Consider the following 27,467-nt stretch of genomic DNA (forward strand, 5'->3'; position numbering starts at 1 on the left):
CTGGTCTCACAGTAGTAGTAGTCAGCTGATCCATATGTTGAGCTTTACAACACTGAAACTATTGATGCTGCGCAAAATGACAGCCAGTGGTGTTTTCTGCAATCCGGCAAACTGGTCACATTTTACATTGTGTAGCACTGACTCTGCGCGCTAAATTTAAATTGCAGTGCGCAGTAGACATGTTGAATACTTTAACTCAAAATAAATACACGGTACTTGGATTGTTTAATTTTATTAATTCATTTAGTTTTAGTCATTAATTAAATTAAGCTTAACAGTTAAACTTAGAAGACTAGTAGGTGCTTACGTGTTAGACAAATTTATCAAGTTATCGAAAAGGTTTTTTAAGAATCACTGTTTGTTGTTGCTGTTTGCTTTTGATGTTGTTGTGGTTTTATTGCTTGGCTGGCATTTCTCGGAAGCTATAGCGGAGAACCACTCTCATTAAAATTAAATGTAATTACGTTTTATAAATGGCAGTTACATAAGTATATATTAGTAGTAGGTAGTAAATATATTGTTTTTCGTTTCTCTCGGTTTTGTTTTTTATTATTGCCATACACACTGCACACACGCAACGCCAACCTGATTAACATCCTGCCAGCCGTCTGCCGCCATTCGTTTTTTGAGATTTACAATCGCCATTCCTCCGACTATTTTACATAAGACGCCAACACAGCGCACAGATCAACGCCCAGAGGCCACAGATGACTGAGCTGCCTGCACCCGAGCTAAGCTGTCCCAGCTCTCGCTCATCCACAACAAAAGCCGGCACGGCACTGCTGGCTGGCAACTGTTCCATGCTGCGGCTCAGCTCCGCAAAGCTGCCGCGACTATTACGAGCCAAACGCTGATTGGCCAGCTTCAGTTCGCGCAGTTTCTCCTCCAGCTGCAGCACCTCATCTGGCAAAGGAATAGCAACAATTAATTAGCTAGAGCGTAGAAATGATTAGTTATGCTTGGCAACTCACTCTTGTTGACGCCCTCGATGTCGTCGACTTGCAGGAACATGGCCAGCGATATTTCATAGACTTTATTTGCCGAGCTGATCTCGCGCTTGCGTCTGCCAAAGCCCACCTGGTTGTTGGAGCACTGTGTGCCAAGGCATTTGTCCAGGCAAACGTTTACCGTGGCGCGGAACTGCACATACGAGGAGTCGGGGAACTTGAAGGCCTTGAACTTGGCGCTCAGTATGTCGCCATCGACGGTGTTAAAGTTCTCAAAGAGATACGGATCCACAGTGCAGCTGATGGAAGAAAATTAAAAGGAAATGACAAGAGATTAGCACTGGGGCAGGCTTGACTAATGACCATGACTAACGTACCCCTTGAAGATGAGCGTCTCGGAGGAGGTGTGTGTGTCGGTAACGTCCAAATAATTGACGCCCAGACCATAAACTGGCGCCGAGTCTTCATCCAAGTTGATCTCCATGGTCAGCGGAGTGCCCTGGGAAAAGGGAAAGATCACATTGGAACAACGATTAAATCTATATATGGCTAAGGAATGTTAAGTCTTGTCACCCACCGACTTGACGGTTAAATCTCTGGTGAACTTCTGGTTGTCCTGGCTAACACCAATCGAGAGACGTGGCTCCGGCGCTCGTTTTGTCAATGATGTGGTAATCTCAAGATCGCTGCAGGGCGTAGATTGACAGTTTGATAGATACATGAGGAGAGGGAGAGAGAGAGAGAGATACAAATGTCGTAATGAGTAAACGACCATTAAACGCTGAACCGGAGGTCTACAAGGTAATTGAAGGACTTGGCGGCCCGTAAATCAACAAGCGCACTCAAAAACAAACATTGTCTGCTACTCTGCATATATCATTAAGTCCATCTGTCCAACTGGTTGCACTGTGTGGCGACGTCACGCCCAGCAATTAAATTGACCGTGGGGCATCGATTTGACGGCTAATTACCGACTCGTAATGGCAGCCATAGCCCGAGTGAACAGCGAGGCTCTTTTGATTTATGACCACATAGGGCTATGGCTGCAGTTGGTTGGCTTGGCTCTGGCTAAGCATTAAATATGCCATAAAGTTTGCATAGATTGCGCATAAAAATATGCATAGATGCAATTTGAGGACGTTGCATTTTGATGGGCAATTAAAAGCTATGCCACAGTGCTGGCCAAAAACTTACTCTGGCTCCTGGAAGCCCGCTGGCAGCACATCGCGTCTGACCACACCATGATGTTGTTGCTGCTGTTGTGGTTGTTGCTGCTGCTGCAACTGCTGCTGCTCCTGTGCCAAGTTGGTGCCATTCATCATGACATTATAAACCGGACCGCTTGTGGTAATGCATTTGACGCTAACAATCTCCTTGCTGCTGGCCGATTCAATGATGATTTTATGGTAATACACCTTTTTTCCCTGCGGTGAGAGAAAGAGAGAGAACAGCATGCACCGGCCCAGAAACAATCGATTATTACAAGCCAACATATTACAACTACTATTGCAGCAAATCGGGGAGGTCACCTACCGTTAGCTGGTTGACCATGCGCGTCACGCCGCACTCGTAAAAGTCGCTGAGCGATAGACGAAAAACGGCGAGGGCGCCATTGATTTCGGGCTGACAGCGCACATCCGGATAGCCCTTGAGACCCTCCAAGTAGATCTGTGGACGCTCGGCATCGCTGCTATTCGAAGTGGAACTCACGTCGCCATCCGATGGCAGTCCAATTTCCACGCGCATCTGATCCTCCGAGCAGTGGACCTTGTGTGTGCCTGCAAAATAGAAATTGCAAAATGGAAATTAAGTAAATGGAAATTGCTGCCGTTCAATGTTTTTTTTTTTTTTATGCTTGCCACTGAAAGTGGGCTACCATGTCGTCGCCATGGTGTAAACTGGCCAAACTCAACTAAATGTGCAGCCAGCAACGCCTTCAATGTGTCCAACGTGGACGTGGACATTGACGAGCACAACATAGCCCCAGTCTCAGACTCAGTCTCCGTCTTAGAGTCGCGTTCTCAGTCTCAGACACAGACTGAGACGCGAAGGCTGGCTGCAACGAGCGAGAGCTAAACAATTGCCGCATAATTACTATGGAAGTGGAACGCGTTCGTTGCCTAAGTCTTTTGATTTTATTGCCCCGGCTTAATAAAGCTGCAGGGCTGCTTTTAATACCCTATAAAAAACACAGCGCTGCTGGCTGCACTCTCACACGCTATTCGCAACGATGCACTCGATGCTCAAGTGCATTCCTTAGTTTTAATCAGATTTGCAGGACATCCCATAGTCGTGGCATCTTAACTAATATAATCTTGCCCCGCCGGTCTGGTTAGCCACGGGCATGGAATAAAAGCAAAAACCTGGCATTAGCCCAGAGTCAGACTCAGTTAAGAATCCATCTCATAGCCGGTCGGTCAGCACGTCCGTCTGTCTGTCTAGCTGTCCACCAGTCCAGCTGTCCATCAGTCCGTCAGACCGCGAGACACACTCACACAGTGCTTTGGTTTAGTTTGGCCAAGTGCCTTGGCATTCGCTTTGGCATAATTCCAAAGCCAAAGTTGTGGCTGCCTCTGCCGGTGGATGGAGGAGATGGATGCATCACATCTTTGCTGGACTCGCCAGAGTGGCAATCAAAATCTTATTATGCCCGAACATGTGTAGGCCGCTGTTGCTGCTGCTGCTGCTGCTTGTGAGAGAGTGTGCAAAATGATCGGCTTAAATGTTTTTGGGGTGGCCATTAGCCAGCGTCCAGGGCAAACGACGATATCGTGGATATTGTGGCTAGATCACCGCATTTCAGACTGATCAGCATCGCATTGCAAGGTAATTTAAATAATTTACTCTAAGTACTTAATCTCGTTCTAATGGCCGCAACACAGAACACACATTTACACAAAACTTTTCAGCAGAAATGCCGCCAATTAAATGTACAATGTACAACAAAAAAAGGCAAACCTAACACAAAAGCAAACGGCAAACACAACAGCAAAAAAAAAAGAAAAAACCATAAAACAATATAAAAGACAACAAAAGAAAACAACAAAAATAAGCCGAAAAGGTAACCACAAAATTCTACGTAATTCAACAAAAGACAGCATAGTTTGAATTCGACATGCAGACAATGCGGCACAACAGCGAGAGTAGGGAGTGAGAAATGTAGAGAAAGAGAGAGAGAGAGAGAGAGTTGCCTTGGAGCACTACTTGAAATAATTACTCTTTTAATTATTATTTTAATGTAATACTTAAAGCAGTGTAACATACTATTCAGGCTGGTGTACTAGTTCCACAAGTACATTCATTTTCTGCCATATTAGTTGAAAATATGTAATTAAAGAAGATTAAGAAGAGCATACTCTATGATTTACAATGGTTGGAAAACAAGAGAAGAAGCTTCGGATAATTCTCTACTTATTGGAAATAGTTATTCTATTCCAATTCCTATTTGGGACAAACTTCGTATAAGGTAGATATTTATTCTTTTTTGTAAAAGGCATTTATCATTATGAGTAATTAGTGGATAAGCAAATATTTTAAATCTTTAAAAACTGTAAACTTATTATTGATGACTTAGAGTATTGATTACCTAACATGTTTACATCCTGCTTGGATTATATGTGGATAAACAAGAGCAACTACAATGCATTTCTCGACTTTAAGTGGGAAGTATAGTATATCTCCCATATTAGTTAAACATTTTCCCAAATAATTACCTTAAAGCACAGTTTTCCAATGAAATTATTGACAAGCTTCAGCACTGTATCTCGAAACTATCAAAATGACGAGGTATAAGTCAGAAAATGGCTTTGTAAAAAAGCTAAAAAGCTCTTTAAATATCTTAACTTATTTCAAATTATTATATTGTTATAAAAGGCAAGGCCTCTGACTCTATGGAAAACATACAGCTATTCATTTAAGAGACTTGATATATATAATCATAAAGTTGTAAACTAATTATCACTTGTTTGTTAGATGTACTGCAACGCATTCATAACTTCTAGCGTTGATTACAATCACTGTATCATATCTTAATTAAGTACTAATTGAAGAGTACAATGTTCAAAAGAACATTTCCACATTAATTCGTTATAGCCATAAAAAGCAACCCAAAACATTTCTATGCTTTGATCTTCGCCGTCACAAACTCTTGAAATAACCCACGAGATGCGCTGCTAAGCTCGATAATCAAAAAGAAAGAAGCGCTTAAATTTGGTTTTAATTAGCTGGCGAGAGAGTGAAACGCGCTGCGCCAAGAGGCGAAATACACAATGAGAACGACAACAAACAATAAAACGAGGAAATAGAAATTGCAAGACAATTAAAAAGCCAACAGCTGCAGTAGCTGCGATTGCTGTTGCATATCTCTAGTCGAACAACTGCGCTGATGGCACTTGTAATTCAAGAGGAGCAGCCAAGGTGGGTGCAAGGTGATGCAAGCGGCGCCAATAACACTTAAGGGGCGTGGCGTAGCTCTCAACTAAGTACTTCCGCCACGGCGCAGCTAAACAAATAAAAGCATCACAGATACGGAACACTCGTAAGTGGCCGATGACGTTCCAAATTACGGGCAGACACGAACTTGTGGAAAAGTGGAAAATGGAACTGCGGCTGCTCTGCTCTGCTCTGCTTAGTTCGGTGCTGTTCTGTTCTGTTCTGTTCGGTTGAAGCGTCGTCACGCCCACGTGCAGCCAAGTGCTGACCAGTTAATTGAGCCATGGCTCCAAAGACATTGGCTGCAGTTGTTGCAGGAAATGTTCTCGGTTCCATCTCCCTCTACCTCTCCCCGCTCTTGTGACAATAATTGAATCTTAAGCATTCGCTTGGCCCTTGCAGCGTTCGCATTGTCAATGTCTGCTAGCCACGCAAGTTTGTCGCCTCAGTCTTTTGATTTCAGACTCTAAAACAGACACTCGACATCGACGCCAACGTTGTGGCAATTGCAGTGCGCAACTTTAATTGCGATCGAAGCATTTTTATTGAATTTTTACAACTTGAGTGGAGTGGAGAGAGTCGAAGAATCGCATTATAGACAGACTATATCAATGCCGCTGATTACAATTTATTTGACACAATTTTTATGGCTTGGCTTCGACGTCGATGTCGACGTCGACTTCGACTTCAGCCATCGACTTGTCTTGGGCTCGTGGCTCGTGGGAATCGCTTGAATGGCAAAGGGAGAGAGATAGAGAGAGAGGTGGGAGCAAATGGTGGCGAACCTAAAAACATATCGGCGTCTGTCTATCGGGAAAATACTTAACCCACATCTCGTGTGCTCGTACTAGCACATGACTCTAGCATAAAAGGTTTTTATTTTGGCGCTTGTTAAATGTATGTGCAACAACGGGCAATTTGTGGCAGCCACAAAACGGGCTCACAGATCATCAAATGCTGCTTGACTGGGCTTGGACTTGGACTCGAAGTTGGACTTCTTGGAATCGAAATCAGAAAAGGTGCCATTAGCATTTAACCTGCAACATGACAAATCAAGAAAACGTGCAGCATGCATGAACATGCTCAGCTGTAAGTACAACACACACACACACAAACACACACACACGCTCACACACATTTGCTTGCAACTGCTGCAAAGCATAAATTTCCATTAACAATAAATTTAAAAGAAATTACATTAAAATGAAAATGACCCGGAGCGAAATTCTCAAGAAAAGCACAAACAGAGAGCCAAGCCAAAGTCAAAGCCAAGTCAGCAGCAGCAGCAGCAGTGGAAAGTGGAGTCAGCTACAGCTGCCGCTGGATGGGGGAGGAAAAGGGGGGAATAGATGCTGCTGAAACAGCATCATCATCAGCACCATCATCAGTCCAGGCGAGGCCCAGCGATTCACTCACTGACGCTGCATGTGCCGCTGTCTCTGTCGCCGACTATGTCACTGTTGCATGCCTCATGCTTCATGCCGCATGCCGCATACCTCTCCTTGCCAGCTGCCCTCTCTACCTGTTGCCCCAAGGTCCACCGGCTGCAACTGCAACTCTGTCTCCTGACTTCCTATCAACATCAACAGCCACGACATTTGGCGCTGAACATTTTCCAACAATTTGGCAACAAATGCGCGCACACAATCAAATGAATGCACAAATCAATAAGACCACAACTATAACAACAGCAGCAACAACTGAGAGTGTGCTCGACTAGCAGTTACTATAGAAATTTGCCTCTGGTTGCTGTGAGTTTCAATGAGTTGAAGCTGATTGCAGGCATTAAATTGTGTTAGAAATTGAATGAATTTATAGTTAACATACAATTAAGAAGCTATCTTATTTTTATTATGCTGTACAATTAATCAAAGAAAGAAAGAAAGTTTATTATGCTTGAAGCTAATAAGAATCATGAAAAGTTATTATAGACTAGGAAAAGGAATGATTATTTCATTTTTAACTGCTTAAGCAATAAAGTAAAATATAAAATAAGCATTTAATTAACAATAAGTACTTATTGGAATATTCTTAATTAAACAATCCAAAATACCATTTCATATATCAATAAGTTTAATATAAATTCTATACAAATGAACATGTCCTTTTTAAATTGATCTCTAATGTGAATTTTATGCACTGTTGCGACTGAAAAATAATTAAATATTGAAAACAATTAAATATTAAAATAGAAATATTCAAAGTTTCTTATTTGGGAATACGAAATTCAACAAAACTTATGTCTCAACAAAAGCTATTGAAGTAGAAATCTTAGTAAGCTCTCTTGTTTTAATAGACTTCTTTTTGACTATTCTAGAGGCATTAATTATAGCATTCAATAACTGCATATATCTCTTTATTAGAAACACCCACTGTCATATGCCCAATTATTACTGAGTATCGAGTAACAGCAAAGTGCCAAATGCCTTCGAAAGCCAACAAATTCAAATCATTGCCATGCAAATGGCAACGTTTTGCAGTCATCGCCAGCTAAGAAGGCAGTCGTGAAAGGTGGCAAGACATCATCCACCATCTCTCAGCACCTTTTGCCTGTTGCCCCGCCCCAACTATCACCAAGCAGCAACTGCAGCAGCAAAAGCAACAGCAATGGCAACAGCAACACAAGCACTGTCACCGGCACCGACACAGTCGCCACCACCGCACCACACACCGCACAGTGTACCGCACACAATACCACATCTTGTTGTCAGCCAATTTTCTAAGCAATTGTTTCATGGCCAAACCCCCAACGCGTTGTGTGGCGACGTTCTAGACATGGTTGCAGTCGAAGTTGTTGCTGTTGCTGTTGCTCTTTCGACTGTGTGTGTGTGTGTGCATTGCAAGTGCAATTGCAATTGGCAATCGGCAATTGGCAAATGCTGGCAAAGATTATGCAATTGTCTGACTCAGCGTCCCCAGTCCAACTGAAGTCACGTTTGCATTTTGGTGGCTGCCAAAGGAGCTGCAGGTCTTGCCAAGTATCTTTTTTTTTTGTTTTTGGCCAAAGTGTTATGCCTGGCGGGCAAAAGCAAGGAGAGTAGAAAAACCGAAAAAATTAAATTGAATGCGCAACGGAACGGTAAACATGTATGAAAGCAAACTTTACTCCCCGCCGCCCGCCACCCGCAACTACAATATATTTATATGTAGTGGAAGACACACAGTCAAAAGTTGGAGCAGTCACAGCGATTTGTTCAGAATGCATTAACATTAACCCATGAGTGACTCTCACAGTTATGACATGGATGTGGTTAGCAGTTGCAATTGCAGTCGGGAGAGTCGCAGCTGTTTGTTGATAGCGTTTTGTTATCGCATTTTGCAACAAATTGCTGGCAACAAAAGCAACAATCTTGACACACACGACGCACGATTATCATCAATCTTGGCCAGGCACAGGAAATACTGGTAATTTACTCGCCCCATCCTCCATCCTCCAGTCTCTAGTCTCTAGTCTCTAGTCTTCAGTCCATTTGCAGTCACATCAGCTGCAAGCTCCAATCTGACTGCTGCCAACTGTCTCGCTGTCTGCTTGTTGACTGGTTAGCGGAGTCGCCAACGTTGATGGTCTCGAGTTTGGCTCTAGGTCTGGGCCTCCGTCTCATTGACGCACAAATGACCAATTACACTTAACGGCCATGCATAAAAAATAAATTAGAAAACGTCGCTTTCGGCAGGAGGTCAGCGCCAGCGCCCCCAGTCACCAAAGTCTTTCTTCCTCTTCTATATAGCATCTTCCATTTGGCTGTCAAGTGGGTGTTGTCCACACACTCGCTGGGCGGCACATTATTGCCTTTCTATGCTTTTTGTTTTTGCACATTTTGCATATGCTAAGCAGTGTCAATGTGTCAATGTTGCCGCGTAAATTCATCAAAGTGGGCGAGTCAATAAAGAAACTTGTTTAGCTGCCGTTGTTGCCACAGCAATTGCAACTGAGAGACGACTGCAAAAAAAATGATGGGAAGAGCGGCTGATGGGGAAGATCGACGGACGACAGAGTTGAGCCTCAAATTGCAGACGTCAGGCAGCGTCGTTTTATGGCCCCTGCGCCGGGCTTGCAATGTGGTCACAAATGTGATAATTGTTAAGTGCTTAGTTGGCCAGCAGTTGTTGTTGGCCTCGCCGCTTTGACTTGCCTCCTTTGGAGACGCTTTGGGGGCCAAGTCCAACTGCAAACAGCAAAACCTGACTGCCTTCTGACTGTCATTGTCATTGCAGTGAAAGCAGCAACAGCAGCTGAGCAACATCAACAGCATTAACACTCATAAATAACCGCAACAGTAACAATAAAAGATTCACGCAACAGTTACAGTCGCATAGTAAAAGAATTAGACACAGTATTGGGAACAACTTAAGCCAGAGTTTCATTTTAGTTGCAGTAAACAACAACTATTACCGGCATATAAAACTCAACTCTGAAAACATACTTTTTGTAGCTAGAAAGAGACATGGCTATAAATTATTAAAATCAGTTAAATAGTCTTCACTTTAAATATCTTGTTGTAAATGTTGCCATATTAACATGGGTTAAAATTAGCATAACAATGCGAACTTATTCTGAAAAAAATATTCTAACATGTCGTATTGTCACACTTTTAATCTGACTTCTGTGCATGCTATAACCTCTAGGCATAGAGTAGAAGCGTATTATACATTTGTGCCTGCAAGCTCCAGGAAATATAAGTAACATGCCAAAAAAAGGAATCCCCAATCACATATATCATAAACATATATTCTTATATATTAGTGGATATCTCACAGTCGGACACATTCGTCGGAAGCTTTCTTGCTTTTAATGGATCTGTGGATTGATGCACAGCATAAAGCATAAAATAAATATTCAACAGACATTATATATTAACAACAGTTTAAATAACATACTTGTTGTGCTGTCATAAATAAACCTCTCATTAAAAATCTTAACAGTGACTTTAACTTGTTGACTTGAAGTCACAGTTCAACCTATAGTTGTCGTTACATTAGCATTAGATTTGACTGCAAATTGATATTAAAAGTCATTAGAATTTATTAGCGTTTAAAATATATAATAACATAGATTACAACAACATTATGTTTAACTACTAATTGAAAAATTGTTCAATACAATAAAAATGGCTTTTATAGCAGAACCTTTCATTTTTGGAAAAAGAAAAATCAAGTGAAGCGTTTAAAATAGCAATTAAAGACAATAAAATGTTGATTGTTATTAACAGTTACTATAACAGACCACACAAGAGTTAGAATTACATTCTGTTAACAGACGTTGTAATTTCATTTTCTAATAAACAGACCTGCAATTACTAACAATATTAATTGCAGCTGCAAATATTAACTATCCACAAGCATAATTGATATACAAATTTAATGAATTTCCTCCCAATGTGTAATTTTTGGGCAGCAATGTTTTGATTGGAGTTGTGATTAGAAATGATAAAGCGCCTACGGAGAAGAGTTGCTCTTACCAGTTAGTCAAGATCTGCAGTTGAACTTGTACATCAACTAGCGTACACACGCACAGTACAGTGAGCGCCAGCTGTATGCGTATCTCTCACACTTCATCTGTGCCTTCCACTCTCAGCTTTATCTCGGTCTCAGTCTCTGTTTAAGTTTCTGTTTCTGTCTCTGGTCCGTTTGCTTGTTCTCATCATCAACAACAACATCTGGTTTTTTGTTTGCTAATTGTTTCAAATGACGCAATTGCGAACGGCCATTTATAGATTGAGCTAACTGATTGCAGCAGCAGAAGCAGCAGCAGAGACTGTAAAAAGAGATTTAGCTGTGGCCAATGGCGAGTTCAGCCAGTTCAGATGGGGTTTGATCATCGCAAGCCGGAAACTGTGCTACGCCTGACGCGCACAATCAATGAGCGCGCATTAAGGCCAAATTGAATAACAGTTGCTACAAATAACCAAAAACGCTCAACGCAGAGTCGAAGTCGAAGTCAAAGTCCTGGCAAATGCCGACACGGCCGCTTAAATTAGACGCATGATTAATTGCCAAAGACGATGAGAACGCAGTTAGCCTGATCGTGGTCATCGTCGTGGTCTTGCACTTGGACATGGGCTGGAACATGAGATGCAAAAGATGCTGTTCATCTGCTGATGGGGGAAACGGTAAATCGGTAAATGTGTGCGCCAACTTCCAGCTTCGGCTTCCAACTTGGCGTGAACATTATGCGCAGCTGGCTAATTAAATTACACAACAGTTTAGACATGAGCGCACAACAAAAACAAAAAAAAGACGCCAAAAACGCTAAGCCAACAGAACTGTAAACCGGACAGAGCAACAACAACAACAACAACGAGTCTTGCTTGCTCTTGGACTTCAACTTGGCCACAAAAGCGAACATAATGCTCAAGCGGCAGCATCAACAGCTGTAAAATGTTGTTGCATGCCAGCGCAAATGTAGCATGATGACTTGTCTACTATACTCGTACATAGCTTGCCAACTGGTCGGCACTCACTCTGCTGTGTATTCATATTCATCTTGTACTCACACACTCAAACAGTGTTTGAGCTGCCAACGAAAAGCAAAAGCAAAAGCAACAAACATTCAGTCGACATTCGTTTTGCAATCCACCCACCCACAGAAGAACGTATCATTTGGCCACTTATTCACTCCTATCATTCACTCTCTCAGGCAATCACACACACTCACTCATTCATTCACATTCACGTTGATTCATTCAGGCTGTCAAACATTCTTTTCGCTTGGCGCTACGCGGTGGCATTTTGCTAAATTGTCAGTTTCCGCTGCAGCGAGACGAAATTGCTGAGGGAACACAGAGCTATGTACGTGAGGAGTGCCCCGCCTCCTTTGCCCGCCTCCCTTTATCACTCACTAAGCGTGGGGGCCTCCAGACGTAGCCCAGGCCAGAATTTACCGCTAAAAGCCCCCGAACGAAAGCGAGTTGCTAGGCAGCTGTTGCATTGTTATTTTTACTGCTGCTGCTGCTTCTGATGTTCTGATGTTTGCTTATAGAGTAATTTGTGAAAAATGCGTTTACAGTTTTGGGTGGCTATTAGCAACTGGCTGCTAACTGTAACTGGCCTATGAGCCACATGCACAAAGGCCGACAGATGAGCTCACGTAATGACTAAATACCTTGTGCATAATCATAAAAATTAATTCAATTTGCTACTCGCAACTAAATGCTGCAAGCAGTTAACAGAACTTATTAACCACGACAACGTCTTTCTCAACTGCCAATTCTAATTAGCAATCAGCAGACATCTAATACCCTACCATTCAGATTGAGCATTGCAGTTAAAACATTCATTACAGTCAATCAATAGTTCAATAGTGATGATATGAAATTAAGAATAATAAATGTTTTATTGCATCTCAGTATCATTAGCTAATTGCTGCGATGAGATAATGTCTTATGGATTTCACTTTTATTTCAGAAATCTGAATCTGAATCTGAATTTTAATGAATGCTGAAGAGTTATGTTACGCTTCGTAGGTTGCTGAAATTTTTTGTTGAAATTATGCAAATGCTGAACGAATATTTCGTTAGCATTTTCGACAAGTTTCAAGCGAAAGCAGAATGCGGAACACTTTGCAATCACTTTACATATTTGCTTAGTTATTAACATAAATACATTTTTTATTTTTCTTTCTTGTTGTCAAATTGACAACTTTCTTAGAATTTATTACTCACTTTGAGTGTGTTAAAAATGGAATTTATTCGCAAAATTTTTATTATAATTATGTTATTTTTTATTATTGCTAACTTTACTTTTCTATTAAATGTATATTACTAATTGTATGCATTTAAAATAATAAAATTATTATTTATTACCAGCAGAGTTATTATAATACGAATATGCATTAAGAACATAACATTTTACTTATTTTAGTGTTTTCCGTATTATCATATTTATTACTTTTTTTTTATTGAGTTTATTTTACCGTTTTTATGAGTTTTCAAAATTTAATTTATTGTATCTTTAATTGCATTCTTTTGTAGAGTATTTCATTAGTTTGTCTAGCTTAAAAATTCCACTTTGTTAGGTAAATATATCAAGTTTTCCAGGAGCTAAAACTTTTCTGCTGCTTAAAGTGCTTTGCTGAAAGCCTTCTTGAGTGCTTATTATTGGCTATTATTGTTGGCAGTTGGCCTGGTCGTGGCATTACCATTTTGGTGTGAAAGTGTTGTCTGCTGTGCCTTGCTTTTACCATATTTGCAATTAAATACATCAACCAGTTGCTGCTGCTGTTGCAAGTGGCAACAATCACTGTTGTTGTTATTGTTGTTGCTGCCGTTTAGAAGTCTCGACTTGCAATTTAAACGCGGCGTATAATTGCTTTTCTCTTAATGCTAGTGCTGCCTTTTTACGCTTAATTGGCAATAAAGTTGTAGCCTGTGGTTAATGTGGTCTCTGGTTGAGAACTTCAAAAAGAGAATGAGAGAAAAAGAGAGAAAGAAAAAAGAGAGAGAAATCTAAGAGCTGACATTGGCAGCTTCAATGCGTTTTTCGTAACTTGTCGCTAATCATTTATCAAAAGATCGACAACAACAATTTCTAAGCTGACACATTTTCACTGCGGAACAGACGACGGAGGCGGGGCAATGATGACACACAAAATACCAATACTTTGGGGCTTGTCCATGGGCCATGTAATGCGATATGACCAAGACGCAGTTTTGGCCATTAATCAAACGCCGTTTTGAGCGTGTCCAAATGTGATGGAGGTCGCTCTTCCTTTCCCTCTCTTTCTTCCTCTCTTTTACTGCTTGGGTTTGGGCAGCCAACCTTTGATCTGTGACCCAATTGCTAATTACGAGTACGCAAGGGGGTGACGCAGAGGGGAATCTGGCAAACTCTCACAGCGTGGGCCAAATCAAGGGAAAGCCAAAGGAGGCGTCTCTGCGGTTTTTTTCTCTCCAATAAACTGAAGCGCCGTTGCCACAGCCAAAGAGCATGCCACAATGGTGTCTAAACACTTGCGGCTCGAAGTGCGAGTGCATCATGTGTGTGTGTGTGTGTGTGGAAGAGATGCGAGTGTGTGGAGAGTGTGTTATAATATGGGACAGGAAATCCACAGAAAGCCACTGACCAAGTGACCGGCCGGTCGAACAGCAAAATTTATTGCATACGTGTAAGCCATCGTCTTTTGTTGCTGCTGTTGTTGCTGTTGTGGTTGTTGTGGCAAGAGGCAGCTATATTTTATTTTGGTCATTTGCGATTTGCGTTGAATTAGCGACCGCAGCGCCAAATGCCAAAAATGGTCTGTGGGCGTTTTTCTATACTTTTTTGTTGTATGTAGTTTGTCTGGGGACGCATCGCAGCGACTCAGCTGCAGCTGCAACAAATGCCCAAATGTGGTCACAGTCTGTGCCCCAAAGGCAGCCAGGTTGCTGGCGAGTCTGACTCCTCTCTCAGCCTCAGCCTGGCCCCACACCTGCAATTGACATTATTATTTGGCCGTTGTACCTTGCGTGAGTCTTAGTCTGAGGCAGTGGCTGAGGCAGAGGCTGAGGCTGAGTGCTGAGTGCTGAGTGCGACAAGAGCATCATGATTTATAATTGTTCAACTGGGTCTCTGGGTAGACATTCCATTCCACGCATCTTGATAGTGCGTAGTTTATGGCCCGGGTCAGGCGGATGGCCATCGCTTGTACAACAAAGTTGTTGAAACAGCATTTGTCTCGCGTTTGTTTTCAGTTCTCAGTTCTCCCTCTCTCCCATTTCTTCCCTGTGCTGCCGCATGCAACATATTGCTATATACACCATGCCACTTGACTGTAGCTTATCTGTTTTTTTTTTTTTGCGGCTGCAACGCTGCATTAACCATCTGCTGGCCACGTTAATAACCGTTTTGGACATGCCAAGCGGCATTGTTAACAGCATTTCTTTTGGTGCGCTGCGCTTTTAATTGTCGACTGGGCGACATTTTAATTGAAATTCTACAGAAAATTGCATTTCGAGCTAATCACACTCGGCAACAAGAGATGAGAAGCGGTATTCAACTACAATATGGGTAATAAAAGGAGTGATCTGGGAATGCTATTAGAGTTCTATTGATGATGAAGCATTTGCAATTATTAGAATTGAATCTAAAAACAGACTTTTAATACAGAAATTCTGCTGTTGAAGAATAGTAATTTATTAACAGTCCATCTAGTATTGCTTTTATTGAATAGTATAAACAATATGTCTCTTAATAGTATATTATCCTCAAAGCTAAATTAGTATTATCTCATACTTTCGATTGACAATTTAAAATTTGTTCATTGCTGTCGCTGAAGAATATTAAATATTTGAAACTATATTACTTCTACTCATCTCATCTGCCAATTTAATTGAATTTCCTTGTAGCATAGTGTAAATGCTCGTCTATTAAAAAAGAAGCACAACCACAGAATGCATACGCGCCATTCCCACCCAGCAGACAACAAACAGACAGCGCACAAACTCAATTTCAGCTCAATTCTATCCCAATGCAGATCAAACGCAAGCAAACTAATTCCATTCCATCCTCCATCCTATCCGATTGCAGCCCACTTCATGGCATTCTGCTGGAGCAAACCCATCCCAACTCATACAATTCAGTGCAGTTGCCGCCCGTCCCCTTCTCTCCTCTCTCTGCCGCTCTTTAGTTGCCCTTGCCAGCAAAGAAAAGCGAAACCATTTGGACTGTATAAAAATTATTTGCTTCCTGGATCTCAGAAGATCTGGAAACTGAAATCGGTTGGGCAAAAGCAAATTGCAGTTCGCTTGATTTGACCGCCGGCCATGTGGTGGCGTTCCGCTGTGGCGGTGGTGTTGGTGGTGCAAGTGGTTCGGGTGGTTCGGGTGGTGGCCACCTTTGTTGTTATTTGCCTGTGTGTGCAGTTGCTTGTTTAATTTGGCCTGGCATTCCGTTTGGATATGCATCTTGGGCATTTCTTTTCAATTATCGGCGGGAGCTACTCTTTTTTTTTTTGAGTTTCTGTTGCTTTGCGGTTTCGAGTGCATTGGCCATGTAATTTGGCCATCAAACGCATGCATGTCTGATAAGCAGCCGACGGCAGAAGCGGCAGCGTCGTCAGCGGGGCGCATTTTGCACAGTTACTCAAGTTCTACTTAGCGATGGACGCGTGTCGTGTCACGACCGAATCAAAAGACTCAGGACACAAACTTGCGCATTTCATTGCACTGCTCCAAATGCGATGCACAGTTGCGCCATAAAGTATGCGCACACCGTCGTTCAATAAATTAATTAAAACGCATTTTTGTCACTGATTTTATCGCCTTCATTAACTGCCAGCGAGACTAACTAACTGGAGCGATAAGATACACACACATACAAGTATGTATGAATGTGTGTATGAATTCGCCGTGTAATTATAGCCTCAATTATGTGCTGATGTGCTGAATAGAAAATGCTGCCACTGTTTGGCTTTAATTAAAGAGGCCACAGGCCGACAAACGAAATGAAGAACAGCATATGACATTAAGTGTTTATGTGTTTGTGTTTGCTTTGTATTATAGTCGTCACTCCTTCACCTCCCTTTCCTCCAACACATTTTGCCTGTTATTATTGTCATTAAATGTGCTTACAACAATAATGAGCACATTTTTACACTCGCATCCGCAGGGCCGTTGAAAATAGAATAGTTTTATGTGTCTGAATTCTAGCTGGACTTGTGGAGTAGGAATTGAAGTTGCTTCGACATTTGCACCACCTTTTAGTTTGAGTATGAGTCGCCACTCGAGTCACGTTGTTCAGCTTTCTTTTTTTATTGTGTTTTTATGTTTGCTATCATGATGATCATTCAGTCGGATTCACAATCCACATCCACTTCATGTCCATGCACTTGTCTCTAGTGCTATCGATTCACAGTTGACTGCGCCGGCTGCCAACTGCCGACTGCTGCGGCTACAGGGTATAACGCAGTCGCGTTGCCAAGTCACTTTTTAATTTCGCTGTCTTTTCCTTTTTTGCAGTGTCATTGACTTTGAATGCTGACGCCGACATCGTCAAAGCAGACGATGGCAATGTGCGTGTGTAAATTGCGCCGCTGCTGATGACGACAGCCAACAGCAACAGCAAAAGCAACAGCAACAGCAACTCAGACGTGGCATAGTCACTTATTCGCATTTGTGTTTTGGGCGTTTGTTAATTGTAAATAAACTTCTGGGCTTCGTTGCGCCGACTGCTCTGCATATCAAAGGCAAACAACTTGCCACACGGTCACTGACACATGCCCACAACAACAACAACATGGGAAACGATTGAAGAGCCAATGCGAAATTAATTCTAATGAATTCTCAATATTTTTCGCTCACTTGGTCTGCTTTGCTTTGTGTTTTGATTCACAAGTTCGTTGCCTAAGTCTTTTTGATTCACAAGTTCGTTGCCTAAGTCTTTTGTTTGCACAGCCAGATTCCTTTTAGTTGATATGCTGTAATGGTTGAGGGGGATCTAATACAGAGTAGAGACACAAAGAAGCCGCGCATTGTGTATTGTGTTGAATGGCTGGCAATCAATGCAACACACACATACACACTCACACAAGCACACACATAAGTAACCTTAAGAGCCTCTCAGCGCGATGCCATCATCAATCTCCAAACTGAATTTGGCATGCGCTCCATCAATGCCCACACGGCTGTTGACTCCACCACCACCATCAGCAGCAGCAACAACAAAACAACAACAATCGAAAACAAGACCAGAACAAGACCAACAACAACATAAAGAGATCGAGTGAGGCAGCCGACAAGAAAGTAGACAACAAATAAATATGATTAATTTGCCACATGCAGTTAGACGTGCAATTTATCATGCAGACGGCAAATGCAAAAAACTTCCATCTCACTCTCGTCTCTGTCTCCGTCTCTGTCTCTGTCTATGCAGCTGTGTTTATTCTCGAGTTCGGTATCTTCATCTCCCGTTGCGGGTCAGTGCGTCTAATAGATTAAATAAATTTCGCATAAATTATGCAATTGTGGCGAGCAATATTTTAGCCAAGCTGCCGCTGCGGGCGCCCAGCTCAAGGCATACGCACTGGCTTGCCCCTTCACATCTCTTCTCCCCCCTACTGTATGCTCATCACGTTCTTTATTTCTGCCTTATTAATTTCCATGGTGCGCTGATCCTGTTCTGGCACCGCTGCGCCGTTATTTGCCTGCCTGCTTGCCTGCCTGGCGTCGGCTGCGTTTCAATCACTTCTACGCACTGTTTGGTAATTAAAAAACCCAACGAGCCACTTGGCCGCTTGACCACTTCAACACTCCAACTCCAACTCCAACTTCGATGCACTCCTGAGCGACTTCTTTTTTTATACTTTATTTTGCCTAACGGTAAGCGGCAGCTTTGCTCTGTTCAGCTTGGCAGCTTTCCAGTGCGCGTAGGTTGCACTTACACACAGGATTAGCTTCAGGTTCTATTTCTCTCCTCTCCTCTTCACTTCTTTTTTTTTTTTTGACTTACTGTGCATAAAATTTACATAATATTTGCTCCAGATTCCACACTCACTCATACAGTTGCAGCACCTGTCGCCTCGCATTGCTTTCACACGCAAAAACTAAAACTCGGCAAGTTTATGGCCATCGTCAGCGCTTATCGAACTGAGAGGCTCATAAATATTCTCACAGTGCCCTTGGGCTGAAGTCTGTTGACAATTTGTACGCCAATTGCCAAGCCATGAAATGAGACAGTTCTCGGTTAGAATACAAACACTGCTGCAAATGGTGCGATTGTTGCAAATTTAGACCAATAAATTCCATCATTTCATTAGAAACGCTTCGGAATTTGAAGTAGTCTAGTGGGATTAATTCAATCGATAGTTGAGCTGTGGGAAGAACTCGGCTTGATGGGGAAAGTGCTCTAAAGAAGATATACTTTGCTAAGCTTTTCTTAGAACAGGCAGCAATAAAGTCTTGTTACTATAAATACCGTGTAAGTATTGATAAAGCGATAGTCACTAAAATTCTTGTAAAGACATCACATATGTTAAAAATCTAAACAAAATACTGAACAAAGAACTTCATTCCAAAGTCTTAAGAAAACTAATTTAATATGGCTTCAACTTCCTCTAACGGAAGAGCACATAAACATAAGGAACAGGGAACACAAATAAACTATTAGTTTATAGATACAATTCCGATAAAAGAAATTAAGAGCATAATTAAAAAAGAAATAATAAAGAAACGAATGAACTGAAATATAGGACAACGACCGCTAACTATAAAAGTTAAAACCTATTTAAAGTTCTTTAAAATAATGATAAAATTGCCAATGAATTCTAACATCAATTATTAAAATTTCAAATAATAAACACATGATTATATAATATATAACGCAGTATGCATTAAGTGTTGGAAATTGCATTGCAAATACCATAGAAATTGTATTCAATATATTACTAACAATTATTGATATAATATATTGGAGCTGATATTAACTTTAAAGTTAAGAGAGTCGGCTCGACGAACATTCCTCTGAGTATAGTTAGTTTTGTGATCTGATAGATAAATTACCAAAGTGTTTAATTATTTATTTAGCTTGTCTGCTATAATACATAAATGTATTATAACTATCTGTTACAATACAGCTTATAGAAAAGGGATTGTAACTTGTTTGCTAACATAAAATTTAGCAAACTATATTCGAATTAAATGGATTTAGAATTCCTTTAAAAAAAAAAAGTGACAATTGGTAAATGTAGGCAAGCAATAATTGATCAAATTTAAAATAATATTCATATGAAAAAATCTAATATAATAAACAAATTAAAAATGCTAAATTTTCAAATTCAGCTAAATGTTTTTCCTTGAATTTTCCTTAAATACAATTTAGCTGAAATTTGTTGAATATAGTAAACCAAAACGTAGCTTACATAAGATCTACGTTGAAAGGCAAATGCGTAGCTGAAATTCACGCTTTTGTGCTACTCTTTATTCCCAAGAATGTTGGCAGATTCCCAGACAGGTCTAAAGTTGCAAACGTGGCTGGGCTTTACGACCTACGAGTATGATAAATCGCCATGGCAAATTTGAATGCTGTTATATCATTTTGAATTGCTTGTTGAGTTGGGGTTTGTGGGATGTTGCAATGGATTTAATAGCTTGTAGCACAACTAAACCACTTTGCTGTTATATATACATATATCGTATAAGTATTTCCACAGTTGTGGTTGTTGTTGTGGCTTCAGCCTAATACAATTAGTCTTGTGTAATACGCATGGCTTTTGGTTTTTTTTGCTGCTGGCTACCGCTGCTCTAGAGGAGTGCCAAACCCGTTAAGCGTGCAACTGCGACTACAGTTAGGAGCTGTTGGTTAGTTGGTCTCTTGGCCAGCTCTCGAATGTTTGCTGCTACGCAATTCGCGACACACTCGCAACACGTCCCGCAATCGAAATGCCTTGGGAGCGCGAATTGATTGTGCAGCTAACCAACGTGCAACGCGCAACGTGCAACGTGCAACAAGCAAAGTTTAAAGCCTTTTAGGCTTTTCATTTTGGCCGGCTTCACATCGCAACGCAACGCTCCGACTGCCAGAGGCAGTGTGTCAGATTTTGTGTGTTGCCAAAATGGTCAGCAGCATAACGGTAAAATAGCAGTCCAAAATGCAACATTTTATTTTTATGTTATATTCGTTGTCGTTGTTGTTGTAGTTGTTGTTGTGGCTGGCTAATTAAAGGCAACGCGTGAGTGAGTTGTCGCTGTCGAAGAACAGACACAAGTTGCCTCCAAGTTGCCTTCTGCTGATCCCATGATATACATCCAATCGGATTGTAATTCAATAAAATGCCGGCACACAGATCCACGCTGCACTCGCTGACAAATGTGCGGGGCGGTGCGGTGCAATTGGGCAGGCAATGCTCAGACAGACAGCCAGAGAGACTGGGAGAGAGACCCTTAAAGCGAGCCGACGCCTTTCGATTTGCTCGTTTTCTTATCGCTGCCTTTTAATCTGCGCAATGCCGCGCAGCAAGTTCAGTTCAGTTCAGTTCAGTTCAGGAGTCTGCCCAGTTTTTCCAGCTAACTCGCACAGCGGGCACTTAAATCAGCTTCGTGGGGGGAAAGAAGAGAGGGAAGAGTCGAACACTGCTTTTCTACAACGCATTGTTGTGTTAAACCCACGGGCGGCTTTAACCCCACATGACAAGCTTTTGATTGACAGCGAAAATTCCATTGGTGAAATGTTTAAATGTTAATGCGACACTTTTACTGTTAACATAACAGCGGTCGTTAACAGCGCAACTTAACATAATGTTGTACTACTTTCAGTGCTGTTATCTGCATTTTTGTGTCACTAAATCAGCATATTTTAAATGATTATCTAGCCGAGAGCATAAATTTGGCGAAAAAAAACTCACTGAGCTATGTCAGCGCTGTGGGTCAAAAGTAGTTTATGGCAATGGCAACAATGGGTTAAGAGTTCAGAGGGGAGACAGACTAAGAATGGACAACACAGCGACGAGAACACAGAACACAGAACAGCAGAGCAGAGCAGACACGAGTCGAGTGGAGTTCGATTTTATTAGCTTAGCAAAAGGCTTTGATTGTTGTTGTTGTTGTTGTTGTTGATGTTCCGGCTGCTGCGCTTGTCTAGACGGGCAATTTTTCACACACACTGCCGCACACACACACACTGGCACACACATGAGCTGGACTTGCTCTAAAATTGGCATTTTTCACACACATAAGGCAAAAATGTAAAGCGTAGTTGCTTTGGCCCGCGAGGAGAGACCGAGTTGCTGCCACAGAGCACTGAGCACAGAGCACAGAGTCAAGCGGTTTATTTGCCTTGTGTGGCATCAGCTTCATCATCATCCTGCGCGTTCGCCTGTCTGTGGCTTTCGGCCACAAACTGGCCTCAGAGACTCTCCGACTTGGTCTGCAGTTGCAGTTGCAAGTTGCTGCAGTTGCCAGTTGAGCTGACCAGCCAGCCCGTTGGCATAATGTGGACGAGAGCGGACAACGTTTGGCGCGCAATTTCTTTATTATTACGAGCATTTCGATTCGTTGTCCTTTTAGGCATTTGCCTTGCCTTGCCTTTGCGTTGCGTTGCCAACTGTCGCTTGTCAAAGAGCACAGATCATTATTGTTTTTGTTGTTGTTGTAGTTGTTGCTCTTTGTAGTTAGTTTATGTTGTGCCTGCTCCCCAATGCGATTGTCAATGTTTTGTCTTAATGCGACTGCTGCGCGAGCCACACAGCCGCATAATGCTCGCTCTTGTCGTCGTCGTCGTCGTCATCATCATCATCATCATTGCTGTTGTTGTTGGTGTGTCTGTTGTTGCATGTTATTTAAATGGACGCTGTTTGGCTGGAAGATTTACAACTGAGCCGCACATCGATATATTATGCCATGGCAAGTTCGTTGTCTAAGTCATTCGTTTGTTGTTGATTCGTTCTGGCCATAAATTAAACGGATACATGCACAGACACATAAACACTCACAGGGCTTAGCACACAAGGTCGTCATCGCGTGTGCTGCTCAGCCAACAATTAAACGAGTTAATCACAGTTCGATGATTTGTCAGTTTCCTTTCGAGAAGGAGAAGGTTGCCAAGACGCTGTTCGGCTGTTCGGCTGCTCGCTGAGCTGTGAAGTTCATAAGCCAACAGCAGCAGCAGCTGCAACTCAATGAGATCATCAAGCCAAGAAAGAAATCGCTAGGCGAAAAAGTTCTCAGCTTAAAACAATGCTTGCGAAGAGATTTGGCTACGTTTTCGAGTAACTTTTACTTTTCTCTATGCCTCTAACTCTGCCTAATGCAGACACAAAAGGTTTCGCTTTGCATTTTTCAGACACGCCCCACGCTGTGGCAGCCCCGTAATTTAGCTTTCAGCTTTGGCTGCCGCTCATGCTGTTGCTGTTGCTGTTGCTTTCGGTTTGCGCCGCCAGCAAATGAAGTTGCTCTTGAGACTGTCGCTCAGTTCTCTCTCTTTCCTTCTCGCTTCTCATTCTGCTAAATTATTGCCGTCTGCAAAAAAAAAACTTTAAACACGTCAGGCATATCCAGGTATATATATATATAAAAAATATATATAGATCTGTCTGTATCTGTTTCTGTTGCTGCTGCATTTTGTTTTAGCCAACTCAATTGGGACCTGTTCGCCTACACGTCGAGTGTCGCCAGCGTTTTTATCGCTTCATTTTTGCGCAATTTTGCACTTGAGTATCGCGCGTTTCGTTTATAAATAAAGCTGCTTGGCTTTTGGTAGCTTTTCTCATATATGGTCAGGCAGCAGGTACTGACACCATCACCAACAACAACAACTACAACAACAACTACAACTACAACAACAACTACAAAGGCCAATGTCATGCGCTTATTGGCCGCGTGCTCTTCTGTGGCTCCTTTGTAGTTGTTATTCTTGTTGCTGTTCTTTTTGTTTATGTTTTTCTTTCTCTTTTTGTTACAACAGCAACAATAACTAAAGCAAGTAAGCAAACTCTTGTCTGCGCTGAGCGCATGATTGCCTTTTAATAAGCACCACAGCACAAGAACAGCTCAACAACTTATGATGTATCGCATCATATGTGGGCATAAATTTCCCATTTTTAGTTTTTTATGCCGCGATATTATCTTGTGCCATGGCCAACGTTCTCTTTATTATGCCCTACACTTGGCTCTGCCTGCTGAAACTTTAACAAAAAAAAAGGAAACAAAATAAAGCATCCTCTCTTCATTAATACAATTGGCATAAATAAATGTTTAGAATTATATTTACTTTGCTTTATTGGTTGTTTTTTGCTGTACTTTGGGCATCAGCATTAAATTTAATATTTACGGCACTTTTGCATGCATCATAAATAATAAAAGAATAATAACACTAACAACTTCAAAAAAAAAACTCTTTTTTTTGGCATTTCTAACACTATTGTTAGACATGTTTTTCTAATTTTTTTTTTAAGTTTATTCTTTACAGTTTCATTATTCGTTCTAAGCAGTAATTTGTTTGATTATTTTCTTAATTTAATATACACCAGCATTAAATTTAATATTTACGTCACTCCTGCATGCGTCATAGTAATAAAAACAAAAAGAAACGAGTAGCTTTTAAACCTTGAAAAATGACTAATAAAAATCTTTTCTTTTTTTTTGCAATTTCAAGACATGTTTTCCTTTCTTTAATGCTCAGAATAATATTTACTCGCTTTGCTTGATCTTTCGAGTACTATGTGCTTGTCTATTTTCCTATTTATTTTAATATATCAACATTAAATTTAATATTTACAACACTTTTGCTTGAGTCATGAATATTAATATTATAATAGCATTCATTAACATCTTTAAAAAAAAAAATGAGTAGATGTTCAAGGGTTTAAACGTTAGAAAAAAATTTAAAAAAAAAAACAACTTTTTTTCTTTTCTTTACTATAAGTATTTTTTTAATGGTTGATGTATTATGCATAAATAAGATTAAATATATTAAATTACTTTATTAATGTGCAAAATTTAAGCTGCCTATCTAATGAGTAATGTAAACAACTTTTTTTTCAATTTATAGAAATATGGCTAGACATGTTTTTCTCCTCTTTTCTTCGACTATTTTTATAGTTTTTCAATTCATAAATAACATGGAAGATATAAAGTTACTTTTATACAAAGTATGCTAGTTTTAACATGCCTATATATAGTTATATTTATAAACCAATATGTAAGCTTCAAGCTGCCTATGGCTATATTTGTATTCAAATATTAATCAATTTGTTTAAAACACTTGCAGCTGTGCAATGTTCCATCGTACTTGACGCACACATATTAATTCTATTTTTAGCATATCGCTTAATACATCATTAAGGGTATTCCGGCGCCGCAGCTAACCTCGCTTAGTATATTTAGTTTTTGTATCTGCTTCGTTTTCAGCGTGTCATGTTGCCCTTCCTGTGTTGTTTTGTGTCTTGTGTAGGTGTTGTTTTTTTTGTTTGTTGTTGTTGTTGTTGTTGTTAGTATCTTTTGCTCTTTTGTTTTTGCCGCGTTTGTTAGTTGTTGTGTCTTTTCTGTGTATGGCAACTTGCAGCGAGCGGTCTCAACTTAATGACTAATGTGTAAGGTAAGGCTTTGTTTTCTGAATATGCATGAGTTTATGAGATCTGTTGTTACTGTTGTTGTTGTAGCTGTTGATGGTGGGTGGCTTGGTCTGTTGTGGTGTAATGTGTCGTCTTATATGGCAGCGAGAGTTGGACAGACAGTGAGTGAATCATGGCCTACACACTCTTGACGGACCAGGCAACTTTATTAGCCAAGTTCGTTGTCAGAGTCATTTGTTTCGCTTTGCAAAAAAGTCGCCCTGCCGAACCGTTAAATATTCTCACTCACACACACAGCAAAATGAGAAGACGGAGAGGGGGGAAGGGTAAAAGGGGGCACGCCCCCGCGCATATCGACAATCGTTAGCCGAGCGCACTTCAAGCGAAAACGAGGTCAGTTTAGCGGCGAAAAAAGCCATTTTCGTATTTCATTGCCCACAAAAATGACATCATGAGAGCGACGCAGCTTATCTGTCTCTCTGTGTGTGTGTGTGTGTGTGTGTGAGTGGAAGCTTAATTGCAGCTGTGTGTGAAAGAGCTTTTTTTGCATTATGCCCATAAAATGAAATACTCGTTACAATTCACTGCGAATGATCAATTCACCGCTAACGAATTTGTAATTTTGTATGTGCACAAATATTTAGCAAATTTATTATCAATTATTTTACACTTACCTTTCGCATGCGCGAATCCACAAAATACGATTATTGCCAGCGATGCGGCATGCCACATTTGTTGCGATCCAAGCATTTTCGCCGACACTAGAAATTTGTTGTTTCTAATTAGTCGAAACGGAAAGACAAACGGCATTATTAATATATATCTACGATATGTATATGAGATTGCACAGTAAACAGAAACAGAAACAACGGCACATGCTACCCGATGGGAATATACACATATGGATGTATTTCGTATATTTCATTTGTATTCTTTTCAGTTTCACGCATACTCATAACTCATGCACACACACTCACACATACACACACATATGCAGACACCGAAATTTATTATGAAACAAAGCCCGAGTGCTGCTAAAGAGAATGCCAGTCCAAGTCACTGAGGCTGGTGGCGGCCAACGGTCGAAAACTCAACTCAAATCAACGGCAAATAAAAACAAAACACACACATGCACACACTGGCAACACACTGCCAAACCAGACGTTGTTTTTCTTTAATTTTTTGTTTGTCTTCTTTTCAGTTTTTTATCGTTTTTTGTTGTTTTTTGCGGCTTACTTTAACGCTCTGAACACGACGAAAAACACGTCAAAGCAGCGCGCTGGTCGCAAGGTAACTGAATACTTACTCACCGCAAGCCGAGCATCGAGCTGAGCCAACGCCAACGTCAGCGCCAGCTCGTGACGTCTACAGGTTTTTAAGCGCTACGCAGAGCTGCGATGACCACTGTACTTGGCGGTCTCAAGTTTCTGAGACACTGCGCGGGGCGCTTGAAACTTTTAGCAAGGCGAAAACAATCCAATCAAATGAATATATTTACTCTCTTTAATAACTGTTTATTCCATTTAAGTGTAGCTATTTAGAATTATAAATTAAACACTAAGTATATTTTATAATATTACATTTCAATAACACAAATTTTTTCACTTTTAAGTAACATTAAATGAAACTCTTATTACTTATTAAAAGGCGCTTACAATGTCTTTCACTCTCTTAAAGCTTTTCAGCTGCCAACTACTTAAGAGCGCCAAATCTTTGGCTGAAGGATCGTTCTCACACTCTCTTCAATCGTAAGAGATTAAAATCAGCCGGTTGCCAATGACTGAAATTGTGGGAGCGCAAAGTTTGTACAATTTCATAATCTTGCTGTTGTGATTGTTGTTGTTGTCGTCGGTGTTGTTGTTGTTGTTGTTGCAGCTGCTTACATTGTTGTCGCTGTCATTGTCATTGCCAAGGCAAACATTTAATTATTGTCGCCTATCAACGGCGGCGTGTTAAAGTTCTCAGCCACAGCGCCGAAGCTAATCTAACAATGCATCAAATGATTTCAAATTGTGCCTGACTAAGGGAGTTCACTGTACGAGGCAACTTCCGCTTTGAAGCAGCCAGAACCGTTCATTCGTTCGTTCCTTAGTTTGTGCTTCTTCTTGTGG

General features: G+C 41.0%; 1 protein-coding gene across 2 annotated transcripts; it reads right to left on the minus strand.

Annotated features, from left to right (window-relative positions):
• Positions 1 to 216: 216 nt before the first annotated feature.
• Positions 217 to 26,695, minus strand: LOC133841464 (uncharacterized). 2 transcript variants are annotated; one of them, XM_062273976.1, is made up of 8 exons: positions 26,667 to 26,695; positions 26,031 to 26,134; positions 2,481 to 2,725; positions 2,142 to 2,371; positions 1,525 to 1,633; positions 1,325 to 1,446; positions 972 to 1,246; positions 217 to 903 (listed from the first exon to the last, which is right to left on the minus strand). In XM_062273976.1, exons 1-8 carry the CDS (start codon positions 26,678 to 26,680, stop codon positions 659 to 661), a joined length of 1,344 nt encoding a protein of 447 aa, XP_062129960.1. In that variant the 5' UTR covers positions 26,681 to 26,695; the 3' UTR covers positions 217 to 658. The 2 variants fall into 2 exon arrangements, with proteins under 2 accessions (XP_062129960.1, XP_062129961.1); XM_062273977.1 differs by lacking the exon at positions 26,667 to 26,695 and adding an exon at positions 26,593 to 26,649.
• Positions 26,696 to 27,467: the final 772 nt, after the last annotated feature.

This window comes from Drosophila sulfurigaster, chromosome 3 (assembly GCF_023558435.1).
Source record: "Drosophila sulfurigaster albostrigata strain 15112-1811.04 chromosome 3, ASM2355843v2, whole genome shotgun sequence".
NCBI lineage: Eukaryota > Metazoa > Arthropoda > Insecta > Diptera > Drosophilidae > Drosophila > Drosophila sulfurigaster.